At 43.0% G+C, this 15,862-nt stretch overlaps 1 protein-coding gene across 1 annotated transcript; it reads right to left on the bottom strand.

Annotated features, from left to right (window-relative positions):
* Positions 1–5,630: 5,630 nt before the first annotated feature.
* LOC123043900 (protein transport protein SEC31 homolog B) lies at positions 5,631–15,536 on the bottom strand. The gene is made up of 22 exons (XM_044466488.1): positions 15,036–15,536; positions 14,905–14,962; positions 14,701–14,823; positions 13,738–13,834; positions 13,603–13,639; positions 13,391–13,496; positions 13,106–13,163; positions 12,894–12,991; positions 12,677–12,796; positions 12,202–12,247; positions 11,589–11,707; positions 11,383–11,510; positions 10,796–11,306; positions 10,605–10,697; positions 9,352–9,537; positions 9,065–9,275; positions 8,612–8,718; positions 8,279–8,479; positions 7,627–7,752; positions 7,204–7,543; positions 6,682–6,911; positions 5,631–6,144 (listed from the first exon to the last, which is right to left on the bottom strand). Exons 1-22 carry the CDS (start codon positions 15,353–15,355, stop codon positions 6,052–6,054), a joined length of 3,408 nt encoding a protein of 1,135 aa, XP_044322423.1. The 5' UTR covers positions 15,356–15,536; the 3' UTR covers positions 5,631–6,051.
* Positions 15,537–15,862: the final 326 nt, after the last annotated feature.

Raw genomic sequence — 15,862 nt, 5'->3', positions numbered from 1 at the left:
ATTAGCACAAGTGAAGCCAGATAAAGTAGATGGGTCCACTGAAGGATCCTTAGCAGCAACCCAGGTGGTTTTGGGGTACTGCTCAGGTTTCCAATATGAACCATCAACGTTCATTTTCCCCTCGAACCCAACACCCTCTTTCCTAGGATTTTGGTTCAGAATCTGTTTCTTGAGGACATCGCACAAGGTTTGATGCCCTTTGAGACTTTTGTACATGCCAGTCTCAAGCAATGTCTTCAACCTAGCATTCTCATCAGCAATAGTAGTGGCATCCTCAGTAGAGGGGTTAGTTACCACATCAGCAGTTGAAGATATTGCAACATCAGAGGCAGTAGAACATTCATCAACAGAGACAGCATTATCGCACTCAAGACACTTTAAGCATGGTGGAACAAATTCTACCTGAGTGGTACTGATCTGTTGGCCGAGTAGTGAATCGTTCTCCTGTTGAAGATATTCATGAGACGCTCTCAGTTTCTCTAGATACTGCTTCCTTTGAAGATAATCGTAGGAAAGCTTTTCATGAAAGGCTGAGAGAGTTTCATGACGACTTTCAAGATCTTCGTACTTAACGCGAAGACTTTAGTGTCTTTGATTAAGGACTGGGTTTGATTCAATTCCGTGTCCAATAGGTCATCACTTTTGTTTAGTAGCTTTTGAATATGTTCCATAGCAGTTTGTTGCTCAGTTGCAATTTTAGCAAGTGTCTTATAGCTAGGTTTGGATTCACATTCAGAGTCATCTTCACTAGAGGTTTGGAAGTAGGCATCACGTGAAGTTACCTTGGCACCACGTGCCATGAAGCAGTAGGTAGGAGCAGAGTCGTCGTCATCATCATCATCAGCTTTGGCTTCAACGCTACGACCATTGTCTTCAGTGTTGAAGATGGACTTGGCGACGAATGCTGACGCCAGAGCCAGGCTTGCCACGCCTGAATCAGACTCCTCCTGAGACTCCACCTCCGTCTCCTCAGAAGCAAACTCCTCCTCTGAATCCATTTCCTTGCCAATAAATGCACGAGCCTTGCTAGATGAGGTCTTCTTGTGAGATGAAGACTTTGACGAAGACTTTGAAGAAGATTTTGAAGATTTCTTCTTCTTCTTGTCATCAGAATCATATTCCTTGCTCTTCTTCTTCTTCGATTCCTTATCCCACTGAGGACACTCAGAGATGTAGTGGCTTGTATTCTTGCATTTGTGGCAAGTCCTCTTCTTGTAGTCACGTGATGAAGCCTCGTCGTTCTTTGAGCTAGATCTTGAAGACTTGTTGAATTGATTCTTCTTGGAGAACTTCTAAAAATTCCTCACGAGCATTGCAAGCTCTTTGCCAAGCTCTTCAGGATCACCAGAGCTGCAGTCAGATTCTTCCTCAGATGAGGAAATAGCCTTTGCCTTGAGATCACGGGTTCGGCCATAGTTGGGACCTTAGATATCACGCTTCTTAGATAGCTGGAACTCATGTGTGTTGAGCCTCTCGAGTATGTCAGACGGATCGAGATCTTTGAAGTCAGGACGTTCTTGAATCATCAGGGCTAAGGTGTCAAACGAGTTGTCAAGTGATCTCGGAAGGTTCTTCACAATCTCATGCTTGGTGATCTCAGTGGCGCCAAGAGCACGCAGCTCATTGGTGATATCAGTCAAGCAATCGAACGTGAGCTAGACATTTTCATTGTCGTTTCTCTTGAAGCGGTTGAAGAGATTGCGAAGAACATTGATTCTGGAGTCTCTCTGAGTTGAGACGCCTTCATTGACCTTGGACAGCCAGTCCCAGACCAGCTTTGCAATTTCCAGTGCACTCACACGACTATATTGCCCTTTGGTAAGATGACCACAGATGATGTTCTTGGCGGTTGAGTCCAATTGAGCAAACCTCTTGACATCAGCAGCGGTGACGCCTTCACCGACTTTAGGAACGCCAGTCTTGACAACATACCAGAGATCAACATCAATGGCTTCAAGATGCATGCGCATCTTGTTCTTCCAGTAGGGGTAGTCAGTGTCATCGAAGACAGGGCATGCAGCAGACACCTTGATTATCCCTGCAGTCGACATAGCTAAAACTCTAGGTGGTTAAACCGAATCACACAAAACAAGGGAGTACCTTGCTCTGATACCAATTGAAGTGCTAGTTATCGACTAGAGAGGGTGAATAGGCAATTTTATGAAAGTCTTCAAGACATGGTGGCTTTGAAGACAAACAGGTAAACTGAGCCTATATAGTACGCAGCGGAATGAAAGCTACACTAGGCAAGCATAAGTCTAACATACAACATAATGAAGGCACGAAGGCTAATTGCAACTAGGTAGACAGGATCAGAAAGCTAGATAGTACGAAGCTAAACAGACAATAGTCTTCACAGTGTGAAGTCAAACAGATTAGACAGGCAAGCAATGAGTTCACGAAGACAATTGTAAAGTAAGAGAGTAGAGGATAGAACCAGTAGCTTGATGAAGACAAGGATTTGGTAGACCAGTTCCAGTTGCTGTGACAACTGTATGTCTGGTTAGGGAGGCCGAGAGTTAACTCAGAAGACTGTGTCTTAACCTTATTCCCCTTGAGCTAAGGACACCCAGTCCTCGCCCAATCACTCTGGAAAGTCTTCAATGTAGACTTCCAAACCTTCACAGACTTCGTTCACCGGCAATCCACAATGACTCTTGGATGCTCAGAACGCGACGCCTAACCGGCTGGAGGATTCACAGTCCTCAAGTGTAACAAGTCTTCAGATCACTCGGACAGAAAGACTTCAGTGATGCCTAACACTCTTTGGCTCTGGGTGTTTTGGGCTTTGTCCTCGCAAGGATTTCTCTCTCAAATGCTTCGGAGGTGGGTTGCTCTCAAATGACAAAAGCCGTGCACTAACTCTGAGCAGCCACCAATTTATGGTGTAGGGGGGATATTTATAGCCAGGAGGCAACCCGACCTGATATGTCCAAAATGACCCTGTGTCACTAAGGAACTGACACGTGTCCAATAGTCAGATTTCAAACACACACGACAGCTTGGCTTGGGCTACAAGCAAAGCTGACTCATCCAGCTCTGGATAAGATTTTCTCTCATTGTCTTCGCTCGAAGACATAGGATTTGGTTGAGCATCACTTCAGTCATTCTGATTTTGTTCACTTGGACCCCCACTTAACAGTACGGTGGTTCCTATGACTCAATAAGAAGAAAAAGGAAACTACGAAACAACTATGTCTTCGCACTCCATAGTCTTCAAGTGAATAGCTTCACGTGTCATAATCTTCGTCGTGAATGTCTTCACGAACCGCCATTGTCTTCAATGTCTTCACACATTTTTAGGGGTCATCTCTGATAGGTAAAACGGATCAATGAGGGACACTACCTGTGTTATCCTGCAATTCTCACAAACACATTAGTCCCTCAACCATGTTTGTCGTCAATACTCCAAAACCAACTAGGGGTGGCACTAGATGCACTTACACTTGTTGCAATTAAAACAAGGCCCTTGATGCAAAAAAATCTCCAGCTCACGGCATGTCCCATCGCCAATGCAACAAGAGTCGTATTGCAATTGCAATGTTGCGACAGAGAGCAACTCATGCGCGTGTGTACTCGCCCGGTTGTTGTCGTTCCCACCGGTGATCCCCGCCGCCCCACATCGCTCGCCCGGTCCCTCCCTTCCCTTTCCGTATTCCTCTCACTGCTCCCTCTTTCTCTCTCTCCATCTCCATCTCTAGGTGAGCCCAAGTATTCCTCATTAGAGCATCTCTAGTAGATCCCTTATAATCTCATACAGCAAAATCGATTTACAGGATCCCACGAAACAGCTTTTACACGTTTTTACAGTATGGCATGTGCTCCGACAGAATAGATCCCGTAAAAAAAATTCATGTCAGACGTGGAGCCCATTGACTACAAAACAGGATCTCTAAGAAATAGCACAAGACACCCTGAAACGAAATCTAGATTACGATTGGGTCCAGGCCGCTCCAATGCAACGACACATCTGTATGAGCCCCGACTGCCTCGAGCTTCGCTTCAGTCGCCTTGAGCTCTTGTACGAGCTTTGCTTCGGCCATCTCGAGTGTACAAGTTCCGCGCCGCACCGGCCGCCTCGAGCTCCAGCTAGTCGGGGTCGAGATGCCCCGCAGGCCGCCAGGAGCTCCTATACGAGCTCCACTTCCCACTGCGATAGGCTGGCAGTGTTGATGCGGCTGCGCCCTCGCCCTACCGCTTCTCTTTCATTCGACCGGAATCGAGCTCGGGAGGCGGCGCCGCCGGTGACGTCGAACTGCGACGAGAGCTGTTGGGGCTAAAATTTCTCTCCCACCAAGTCATCGGAGGGATAGAGAAAAAGAGGAAGGAAACCTGGAAGCGAAAAGATTGGAATCAATCGATCGATCACACGCGTCGCGTCTGCCGGCTCCTACGTCCAACACGTGTCCCATGAGAAACAAACTGAGCAACGCACTGGCTTTATCCTTATCTACTCGATGCATCTCGTCCACTCGTTACTTTTCACCGCCCAGGTCGCCGGTTCGTTTCTTCCTCCATCTTTCTAGCATCTGCTAACTTGTAGCAACCCTCCAGGATTTCCACGAGCCGCCACTGCCACAAGTGTCGCTCCAAGTAAGCAATCCATGCGCAATGCTTAGAGGTTGGACCGCCGAGCTGCTGCGAGCTGACCACCGATGTCCCTCGCTGCTGCAACGGGCTGTCAGGTGCGTCTGCGGATGCTCAACGGCGGCGTGGCTGTTGAGGCATTCGCCGACGCCCAGTTCTACAAGCCAGACATGGGGGTGTTGCACGTCATGCCCCTACTCTTCTTTCCTGGCTTTCCTGCTCGCCATAATCTCTCTCCCCCATAACTAGTTTTTGCAACAAGGCTTTTGTTGCAAAAGGGCTATGTATTGTTGCAGAAATTTCCTGCAATAGCAACTTTGTTGCAGAATTATTTTTTTTGCAACAAATCCTCTATTGCAGAAAATTTCTGCAACACCATCCTTGTTGCAAAGGGGTTGCAACACATGGGCACATAGGACGGTCATTTGCGGGTCCATCCAATGGTCAGGGAGGCTGAAGAGATTCTTGTAAATTTTACAACAAGGGTCTTGTTGCAGAAACAAGGTTTGCAACAAAGTTTGTGTTGTAGGAATAAGGTTTGCAATAAAGGTCTTATTGCAGGAAATAAAGAGAAACGAACGGCTCACGTCATACAATCGGACCGGACGCCTCGCAACCCGGCCGATCCATCCTGAAAAAATGGTGGACGAAGGCCGAAATATGTAGGTCCACTCAAAAAAAAATACAGAACGGACCATTCTGCAGGACGGGGACTGTTTTATAGGACCTGATCCAGACGATTTTTGGTCATTTTGCTTAAGGGGCAATATACAGGATTGCGCGGTACAGAATAAGACAGCCAAAATATGGGCATCCAGTTTCAGGTACGCTGCAATATGGCTACCTAAACTTCTGTTGGAGACGCTCAAATGTAGGAAGGTTTGCATCCTAAAATCCGGATTTGTGTAGCCAAAAATATTAGCTCTAGTGGAAAAAGGTTGGGGTCTGCTACTCAAATCTTCTTCTTTTTTACCTGACTCTTCAAGACATTCTGGAACCAGGCAGAAGTCAATAACTGAAAACTCCCAAAGGAAACAAAGTAATATCAATTTGAGTTTATTAATATCTATATTGATGCCAATGTAATAGACAAGACACTGTAATACCATATCAATCATCCAGGGTATTTTCAAAGGTCCAGACTGATCAATTCAAGGGTACGGAAAATGGACCAGCTAGTATGACAGACTAAGTAACCTCTTACAACTTATAATTTCCAAAACCAACAACACCCCCAAAGGACTCGCATCCTCTTGCAAAGGAACATGGAAAAACTATGAGTCGTCAAAACGTAATGTCACCCGAATGACAGACCACTTTCCGCAACAAGAAGCTTCGGCAGAGTTGACAGACGAAGCAGGATAACATCTCTGTGCACGCCAACCCTCCAAATTGCTAACACTAACAATTTTGACAATCAGAAAAAGGTGTATACAGAACTAGCTGCGGCAAGGCCACGCAGATTTACACTCTGAAGCTCTGCCTTGTCTTGATCATACGCTTCAATGATGAGAGCCAAAAGTTGCACTCATCCCAATCACTGGTCGTCAGAAGAATCTGCACCATCAAAAAACAGTTAATATATAGTTAAGGTAACATCACAAGAATCGGCACCTTCCACCAGAACATTGGCAAAAGAGATTATGGCAGCACATACAAAATTGAATTCTATTGGCAGTGCTAATCCCAGCTTACAGGTTTCAGTATAAAGGATTTGAACTACTGATGAAACCTAATTTTATTTGGAAGAAAAAAGAATTCTGCATTTATTTTTGTCCAATAAAAAGCAAAGGTGAATTACAAAAAATCAAGAGATTATTATATGATGTAAAACCACAATGTCTGATCGTAAGCAAGAGAAGGAGATCAGATGTCATTGTTTTCACCAAAGAGCAAAAAACTGACTTATTTCTAGAAAAACGTTGAAAGATACTTATTTCCATGTTGAGTGAAAACAATCTAATCAGTTTTAGAAACCAATTAAGCAGGGTACCATGGGTGTCAGGAGGGAAATCCTTTGAGACGCTCAAGAAATCCATGAGGTGGAAGCCAGAAAGTGCAACCCTAATTATAAGATTAATTTTTTAAGTTTACCTGAAGTTGCATTGCAGTGGCAAAATCACTACTATCAAGTGCACTGCACATCTGAATGAGTTTTGATGAAACATTTGGAGATATATCTCCAGTGTTGAGTTTGGCAAATAATGCCCCAATCTTCTTTGAGTTGTCTTCAATTTCACGTTTTTTAGCTGGTGCGCCTCCCAAGGCTTTGGACGTCTCATCAAATAGTCTGGTCAGTGTTGCAATAACAGGTCTCAGATCAGCTGCAAAAGACGATAAGAGAAGGACCAAATGTAAAATCAGGTGAATCATATAGTAGGTAGCAAAAAATATTTGCTAAACTAGGTACAGTGAAGATACAGATTTTTGTTACTTTATAAAATGAGTATCTTGTTGCCATCAATTTAGTAGGCAAGTAGGAAATCAGTTGATCACAAAACAAATACTCCCTCTGTAAAGAAATATAAGAGCGTTTAGCTCACTACTTTAGTGATCTATACGCTCTTATATTTCTTTACGGAGGGAGTACAAGCTTTAGATTTGCATTCCACATACCAGACACATTCGATGTATCAGCTGTTTGCACAGTGGGGGGAGGTGCAGGAGGAGCAACTGTAGGCTGAGCTGGTGGTTGCGCCTGTGTTGGACTTGAGGGCTGTGCAGGACTCAAGCCTGGCCGCTGAACAAAACCTTGATTGGTTGACGGTATAAACCTAGAGGCTGAATTAGTCGGAACAGCAGGGGTAAACATCTGGTTAGGGTTTGTTCCTGGAACTGAAGGGATGGGTGGAACAGTCTGGTATTGAGCCGGTGGTGCAGGCTGATGAAACGTGGTGGGAGGTCCACTATGGAACTGGGCGGGTGGTCCAGGAGCGTATGATGAATTCGCAGGAGGCTGTTCAGACCAGAGATATCAATTCATAACTGGCATTATAACATTAACATGAGATGAAAAACTTAGATCATCATTCTACATACCGTGTAGAGCTGGGAACCCAAGGTACTTGCTTGGTGATATTGCTCTGGGTTTTTGAGACTCGGTACGTTTGCAGGAGTAAATGTCTTCACTGTTTGATGTGGAACCGGTAATGGAGCCGGGCTTGGCTGTTGAAGGTAAAAACAACAAATAAATAACGAAAACTGTAAAAAACAGTAATGGAGCCGGACTATGCTGTTGAAGGTAAAAAGAACAAATAAATAATGAAAACTGTAAAAACAAATAATATTAAACGAACATCAAAATAAAAAAATATCATAATTTCCTAGATAAATAATATAGCTTTTCAAACAGCTTTGCCTATTTATTGTTTGGCTAACTAGATTTTTCCAGTTAAAGTAGCTATTTTTCACAGCAAATTATGAAACAGGTTCAGCACAGGACAGTTTAGCAACTGAAAACTGGGGCTAAGAAGTAAAAAGTAACGATACTTATAGACAATTAAAAAACAATAAAGTAAATGGAGGGCCACTTATCTGTTCAGAAATCACACAGCATAATTTTACATTTTATTAAGATAAGATATTCCATACTAGACCAGAATGGACAGCAACATGGCAATGTACAATTCAAGTCACTAATTGTAACACAAGATACTTGACCTAAAATAAGGGTTCCCACATAACAAAATACCTGGGTGTCCACTGGTGTGTTTTGAGGAACAAACATTTGTGTTTGATGTTGAGGTTGATATCCAGCATATCCTGAGTAGGCTGCATTGTGTGATTGCGGGTAAACTTCTGGATATGTATTGCTTTGGACATTGGCTCTATTATTAGGTGGCTGAGGATAAACTTCTGGATAGCTTTGCACATTATTATATTGTTGAGGCCCCTGCAGTTAGTCAGAATAGAAAATTAAGGGAATGCATCTCTCTAGCATAAGATAATATTTTGTGTCACAAAAATACAGGGCCAAAAAATATTATATAGAAACAAGTATTAAGATGGAAGAAATAATTATAACCTGGTAAAGATTCTGAGAAGGGTCTGGGGTGTAGCTCCGTTGATTTGGTAGGTAGGAGGAGCTGTTGGCACTACTCTCCGGAACAGAACTCCTGGTAGCATCATTCTCTGGAAGAATACTTCTGAATTAATATTATGATTTAAAATATCAAAATCTAGATCATTAACTTGCTAAAATATGAAAATAACAGCATGGAAGCATTAAAACATGATTTTATTCCTTTGGTACTACCACTTCTAATCAAGCAACAGCCCCTCTTTGTTAGAGCAATATAAGCGAAAGAGAAAAGTTTGCCATGTGCAGCTCTTCATTCAGCATATTGCACACCAGAAGGAAACAAAGGAGCATGAAGCAAAAAAATGTAATAATGTTGATCTGCATGTTTAAGCTACTTCAAACCAACACAAGGCAACACACACAATATCAATATCAAGTCATGTAATTTGCAGCAACCTTCTGTAGAAAATGCAATTCGATCTCTCAGTATAGACAGATCCTCTGAATTTTCATCTGCTCCCATAAGCTTCAAGTATTCCATTGCAGTTTTAAGAAGGCCTTGACTGGCCAACAGCTCTGCATAGTTCTCAACAAGCTTAGATAGAGATGCGCTAAACCTCTTATGGCCCGTGGCAAGGGCGAGAGTAATGGTCTTCTCCATCAAATCCTGCACTTACACACCAATCAATTAGGACTGGATGCGGCACGGCATAGAACAATGGTGTTTTATCATCCATTTGTACCTGGAGAAGATCAACATAAGTCTTTCCACCATCTTCAGAACTCAGGTTGCGAGACCATATTTCAACAGCTTTGTCAATATTTCCAGCACAAATATAACATAGGGTCGCAGCTAGCATATCACCGGCAGTCAGAAGTCTAGATGCAAGAGTGTCACATAACACATTCCATTCCTCTTTCCCGGCAAACTGGTGCAAAGTTGCAAAATATGTTAGCTTACACGAGTTCGTACAATAGCATAATTTTAAAACTGGAACAGTAATTGAACCTAAAAGTGGAACAGTAATTGAACCGGCCAACCACCAGTTCCATAAATTGTATGTTATATACTCCCTCCGTCCGAAAATACTTGTCATCAAAATGGATAAAAAGAGATGTATCTAGAACTAAAATACGTCTAAATACACCTTCTATCCATTTTGATGACAAGTATTTCCGGACGGAGGGAGTAATTTTTTAAACTATGTTCTTTTGTTTAATACAAAAGAACTAGCTATGGACAGGGGTGCGTGGAAGCTTGCTATCCATGTGCCAGAGCCATGAGTTGGTCATGAGATCTTATGGGTTTCACCTCCTGCCCCAACTTATTTGGGACTAAAGGCTTTGTTGTTGTTATTGTTGTTGTTGTTGTTGTTCTTGTATGTTCTTTTGTTTAATATACAAGGCGGTCAGTTAGATAATACTCCCTCCGTCCCAAAATTCTTGTCTTAGATTTGTCTAAATACGGATGTATCTAGACAAAGCTATGACAAGAATTTTGGGACGGAGGGAGTAGTTAGGTTTGGTTTTCATAACTAGGAAACTGGTGCAAAGTTGCAAAATATGTTAGCTTACACAAGTTCATACGATAATTGCCCTAAATAATACTGATGATCTATAAATTATACGTTATATAATTTTTGAAACTATGTTTTTGTTTAATACAAGGCGGACAATTAGATAATAGTCAGGTTTGGTTTCCATAACTAGGAAAATATGCCCCGAAGCAACATGAAGGGAAGTAGGTGAAACACATGAGACAAGTTAGGTTCTACATCAGCTCACTGAATAGATGCAAGATAATAATAAGAAAATGCAATGCATTTTACACCGACAGCTGAAAGCCTGAGACCGCAAAAAGGTAATTAATCTACATGGAAACAAGGTCATATCCGATCTCCCAGACTTGTGATAAAAAATACTGAATACTAAATAACAGAACATGAATGTTGATTCAAGACAAATGAGTAATAAATGATGTCACAAAGACACTTACTGTGCACAGTAGTGCAAGTGTTTCCTTCCATGCATTTAGTGGCCACGTACTCACAAAACTCATCAAGTCATTGCCAACCATAGCAGAAACAACCTGAGTTCAAACCAATAGAAAGAAACATCATGGTAATGCAACTGTAACATTCAGAAATAAGAAAGCGTGGGAAATCAGTAACCAAGATTTTTCGTTACCTTCAAATAGGGTGAGATACTGTTCTTAAGATATTGGTTTCTGGTGCTTTCCCATAGAGCAGAACCACCAGCATGGGCAATAACCAGAGCATCAGCCATACGATTTGCAGCAAGGCACTGATTAACTGCCCCTTTGTAGTCTCCAACTACCAATGCATGCTGAATACTTTTATCAATTGATGGATCAGATGGCACAATATTTTCAGGCATTTCCTTCTCGATCTCTTGGACATTCGTAGATATTGGCTCTTCAGCCATGCTAGTCTCTGAAGGTTGAGGATTATTGAAAAAATCATCACCGTTATCAGCAAGAAATTGGGCATCCATAATATCAGTACCATGATCAAGATTAAGTGTATCAGCCAATGTTTTGCTCAGTTCATCAGTTGCATTCACAGTCGGTTCTTCAGGTGGATTGAATCCAAGATGAACAAGCAATTTTGATCTGGCAGTATCGCCATCCTCGAACATAACCCTTAAGAAGCTCCATGTTTCTTTCTCCTCCTCGGATCTATTTAAAAAATGTAGACATATAGTTAGTTGGTAAGCAAACATTAGGGATTGTTCTACATAAAGGAGGAACATACAAAGATTCTTGTGATTTTTGGTCACACAAAGAACGCAGTGCACTTTTGTCCCTATTCTGCATAGCAGCTTCAAATTCAGTTGACCGGCTTACTAGACTCTGCTCAATCACCAAATTATGCACATGCACCTACAAAAGGAACAAATGCACTCAGACAAAGGAACTTAAATAGAAGCACACGGCAGGGCAGTAACCAAGCAAACTTACCTCAGAAGTACCCGCTTGTGTGCCTTGGGCCGGATGGAAGGAAACAAGTTTGCCACCAAAGCCGAAAGATGCACCCGTGGGGCATTTCAACCATTTTGGAGCTGCAGCTCTTGGACGTGCTAAAAATAAATTTATTGTTCATTAGATAACACACATGGAGACATTATTATATAATTAGTAATAACAAAGAATCTCTAAAATTGTTCAGCTAGAGCTTGGTGGATGGAAGAAATGGTATCTCGTGATTTACTGTTTATCGAAAGATATATATATACAAAAGGTCCAACTTTGACTATTTTAAAGTAGGGTCCTAAGTCATGAGAGCAACTTTTAATTGATCAACACAAGATCAAATCAGCTAATCTGAGATTTGTTTCAGTGGAGAAAAAGAAGCAATAGTAGTACTAAACAGTTAACATAGCATGGGACTTAATACAGAAACATGGCACGGCTTTTGGCATTAAATGAAGGGTTGATCAAAGGCAATCTAACTTTTCTGTAGAATGCAGACGCAATCTTAACTTACTGGTTAAAAAACAAAGTTAAATGTCATGGCATAATGAATATCTGATTGTTTCAAAAAGTTAAAACGTTTGGCAGTATTCTAAATTACCTGAGGCACCAACAGTGCTATCACCAGCTGCATAAAGGCTGGAGAACTGTAAAAGAAATGCGTAAAAGAAATATGTAAGAACTTCAAAGAACTATAGCTTTGTAAGCCAATCAAACATGAAAGTACTAGTGCATTCAATTAAAAAAATAGCACATAAGCCATTTTGGAATCGCAACCTATCCTGGAGACTATTGTGAAACTATAACCATCTGAGTGATCATTAGGATAAGAGGCAGGAATCATTAACTTCTGTATTAGGGAAACTCATCATATTAATTGTCTTCAAGTAAAAAAGATTTGGTGAAGAGAAGTCTGCTATATTACAGGGCTTACTTTTTCAAGTGAATGGAGTACCACATAATTCTCTGTGTAGCTCTAACATATATCCAACAAAACCAAAATTTTGACACCGCACTGCAATGCATTTTACAAGCCATGATAGACCAAGTATAAGCCAGCCAAACAGCCACATTACCTCCAAGTTGTGTACACCGATCTTCCCATCATATGAAGATGCTGCTACAACACCTGGAATTTTCCGGTACCAGTGGATGTCGAAGTTACCATTAGAGCTTGTTGGTAGCTCACTGATAATCTATAAAAATAAAGCAAGGAACAGTGGACAGTTAGAATTTTAGAGATGGAATGCACCATGGTGTTTCAGCCTTTCAATGTAAAGAGTTATAATATACCTCTCCACTAACTGTATCCCAGCATATTGTTCTATTGTCTTTAGCACAAGTAAGCAAGAATGAACTGTCATAGGGGCACCATGACATACCAATTACACCTGGTCAACATAATGATTACAAATAGGATAAGGAGAAATAAAATATCAAGTGTGATTTGTGCAAACCATCATCACTTGATGAAATAAAAAGGAGAACCGCAAGAGAAATTAAACCTTTTGAATGTCCCACAAATTCCCGTACAGGTGCAATGGTTTTCCTCACATCCCATACCTAGTAAAGAATATATGAGCAAAGTTAATGATAATAAAAAACAACCAACAAGAAAGACCCTTAAATGAATTAAACTGAAATGTCAGGGGCTGTACTGCACATTAAGAGAGTTGATAAACGAATATTTGTTCCGCTTACTCTAACTATGAGCCATGATCCACATACGGAGGACAAAAACTACAAAAACGGAAAAGAAAATAAATGAGGGAGAGAAAAATGGCCATTACTCTCAAAGAAGGAGAGTTGTCGTCATCTGATGCAAGAATTAGCTGGGTGGACATGTCTGGATTCCACTGGAGAACAGAACAGTTCCTCCTATTTGAATCTGAAAAGCTATTTAAAATGCAGATTGAAATTTAGTAACACAAATAATTGAACACACTGGATTTAATAATAGGGAAAACCTAAAGAAAATTCAGAAGGTGGCTACGTCAATTACCTAGTTAATGGTTTCTGGGTTCTCAAATCCCAAACAACTGCAGGGTGATATTCAAATTAGTGAGCCAAATCGGTCAAAAGTCCAAGTGATGGTAATAAACAGGAAACTGTTACAGAAGCAGCCATGCTGTCTTACCTGTTATCCCGTTACTAGAAGCTGACGCTAGTATATGCTGAAACTTGGGATTCCAGGTTAAGCAAGATATTTCTGCTTGAGCATTCGAACCAACATTCTGCAGGACATTACAAGAATCATTAACCATGCAATAAAGGCGAGCAACATAAGATAGACAAAACTGGTAAGGAACTAAAGATAAAAATAGCGCCTTAAAGAAAGATGATCATGCATAAATAAGAAACATGCAATAAGATGAGCAGAAAATTTCCTAGCATTGCAACCATCATGTCCTCCACAAAAAGGTTGAAAATGGTACCATTAAGACATTAAGGAATTGTATGGCAGGTCATGAATGTACTCCCTCCGTTCCTAAATATTTGTCTTTTTAGAGATTTCAAATGGACTACCATATACGGATGTATATAGACATATTTTAGAGTGAAGATTCACTCATTTTGCTCCGTATGTAGTCTCTTGTTGAAATCTCTACAAAGACAAATATTTAGGAACGGATGGAGTACTTCTTCAACTCCCATACCTAGAAGGATTGAACTAACCCCACATCAAATGTGAAACAAAACGCATGCGGGCGGGAAGGGGTGGCAAGCAAGTGCACGATTTGATTGCAGCAACAAAACATTAAGAATCTATAGAAAAAACTGCCTAGTTTGAAAAAGAATGTTCGCAACCTAGACGTGACTTCCAGACTGAAAAAACTGCAAACATATAAGCTACTAAAGCCCGCATTAGGTAGGATTAGCAGTTCTGGGCATTCTTTAGTCGAGTTGAAAATGAGAATGGTGCTCATCTGGACTTGGTCCCGTCATGCTACGACCCTCACAAATACACAGCATCATGCTCTCCACACATATAAAACAAAGGATGCAAGCAGAAGGGTTGCAGAGATCGTGCATTGCAAAGGTTAACAGTAAGGATGCAATCATCTTCTAAGTGAGAACCTATTTGCCAGGCAGCGGATACCTTCAGTGGTGGGAAGACGTTTGGCTCGCAGGGGTTTTTGAGATCCCAGATGCAAATGTCCCCCTCGTTACCACCTGAAGCGAGCCGATTCGGTGTGAGCTCGCTAAACTCCAATCCAGTGACCTGCCAAACGCAATCGACACACCATCAGAGCCATGGGGAACGCAATTCTATCCAGGCAGCAGCAGGAGCAGCGCCACTCACCGCCCCATTGTGCTTCTCAAGCTGCGCGACCATGACGTCCTCCGCTTGCCCCTCGGAGCTGCAACAGCGACAAACAAACAGATCAGGACACGGGCAGATCTCGGCGGCGGGGCGGGCGGATCCGCGCGAACCTGATCATGCTGAGCGGGTTCCAGACGGCGACGGAGCCGTCGCTGAGCCCGCCGGCGAGGAGGCCGAGGGAGAAGGAGTCGCCGTCGGCGGCGCCCGGGCGGGACCAGCAGAGGCGGTTGAAGCGGTCGGGGGAGGGGGCCGCGGCGAGGAGGGGCAGGTCGGGGGAGTCGGACTGGAAGTCGAGGCTGAAGATCTCGATGTTGGCCGACGCGGAGAATTGCATGTCGACGGCGCCGCTCATGGTGCCGGCGGCGAGGTAGGGCGCCTCCGGCGCGAGCGCCGTCAGCGCCGCGCGCTGCGCGCTCTTGATGCACGCCATCTCCGGCGACCGCCGCACCAGATCTGGGTGCCTAGCCCGCCCGCGCCGCGCTCTCGCCGCAGGACAGGGGGTGGGGGGGCGTTGCTCTAAGGAAAAAAGTTCCGCGATCTGGACTGGATGGAGGCGAGGAGGACCGAGGGGAGGGGGTGGTGCGGCGGGCGTGGGTTGTGGCCGGCTCGGCTCGTGCTGTTTGTGCGTGCCTGGGTCGATCTGCCCGGATCTCCGATCGGGGTAAAAGCGGCCGCGTGCGTGCTGGCACGCGTGAGTTGGAAGGACTCGGCCGCGTCACTGGAGTGATCCCGGCCGTCGGTTTTGACCGCGTGGTTTGCTGTGTAGCGTTGGATTTGAAGATGTTTTTTTTTTGCAATTCTGGATTTGAAGATGTTTGAACTTGCAAATGTCGGTTGGGAAACTAAACATGATCCACACTTGGTCATTTGGATATTCCATAAAACTGGCTACTTAAGACGCATTTTGTTAGGGGGAAGTAACGTATTCATTCAACGT

Source organism: Triticum aestivum, chromosome 2B, assembly GCF_018294505.1.
Source record: "Triticum aestivum cultivar Chinese Spring chromosome 2B, IWGSC CS RefSeq v2.1, whole genome shotgun sequence".
Taxonomy (NCBI): Eukaryota; Viridiplantae; Streptophyta; class Magnoliopsida; order Poales; family Poaceae; genus Triticum; species Triticum aestivum.
This window is presented reverse-complemented; position numbering and strand designations above follow the sequence as displayed.

Coding starts and splice junctions, on each gene's coding strand:
- LOC123043900 (XM_044466488.1), bottom strand. CDS start 15,355: ATGGCGTGCATCAAGAGCGCGCAGCGCGCGGCGCTGACGGCGCTCGCG. Junction 13,835..14,700: donor ACGTCTTCCCACCACTGAAG/GTATCCGCTGCC, acceptor AATGTCCTGCAG/AATGTTGGTTCGAATGCTCA. Junction 9,276..9,351: donor CTTATGTTGATCTTCTCCAG/GTACAAATGGAT, acceptor GTGTAAGTGCAG/GATTTGATGGAGAAGACCAT.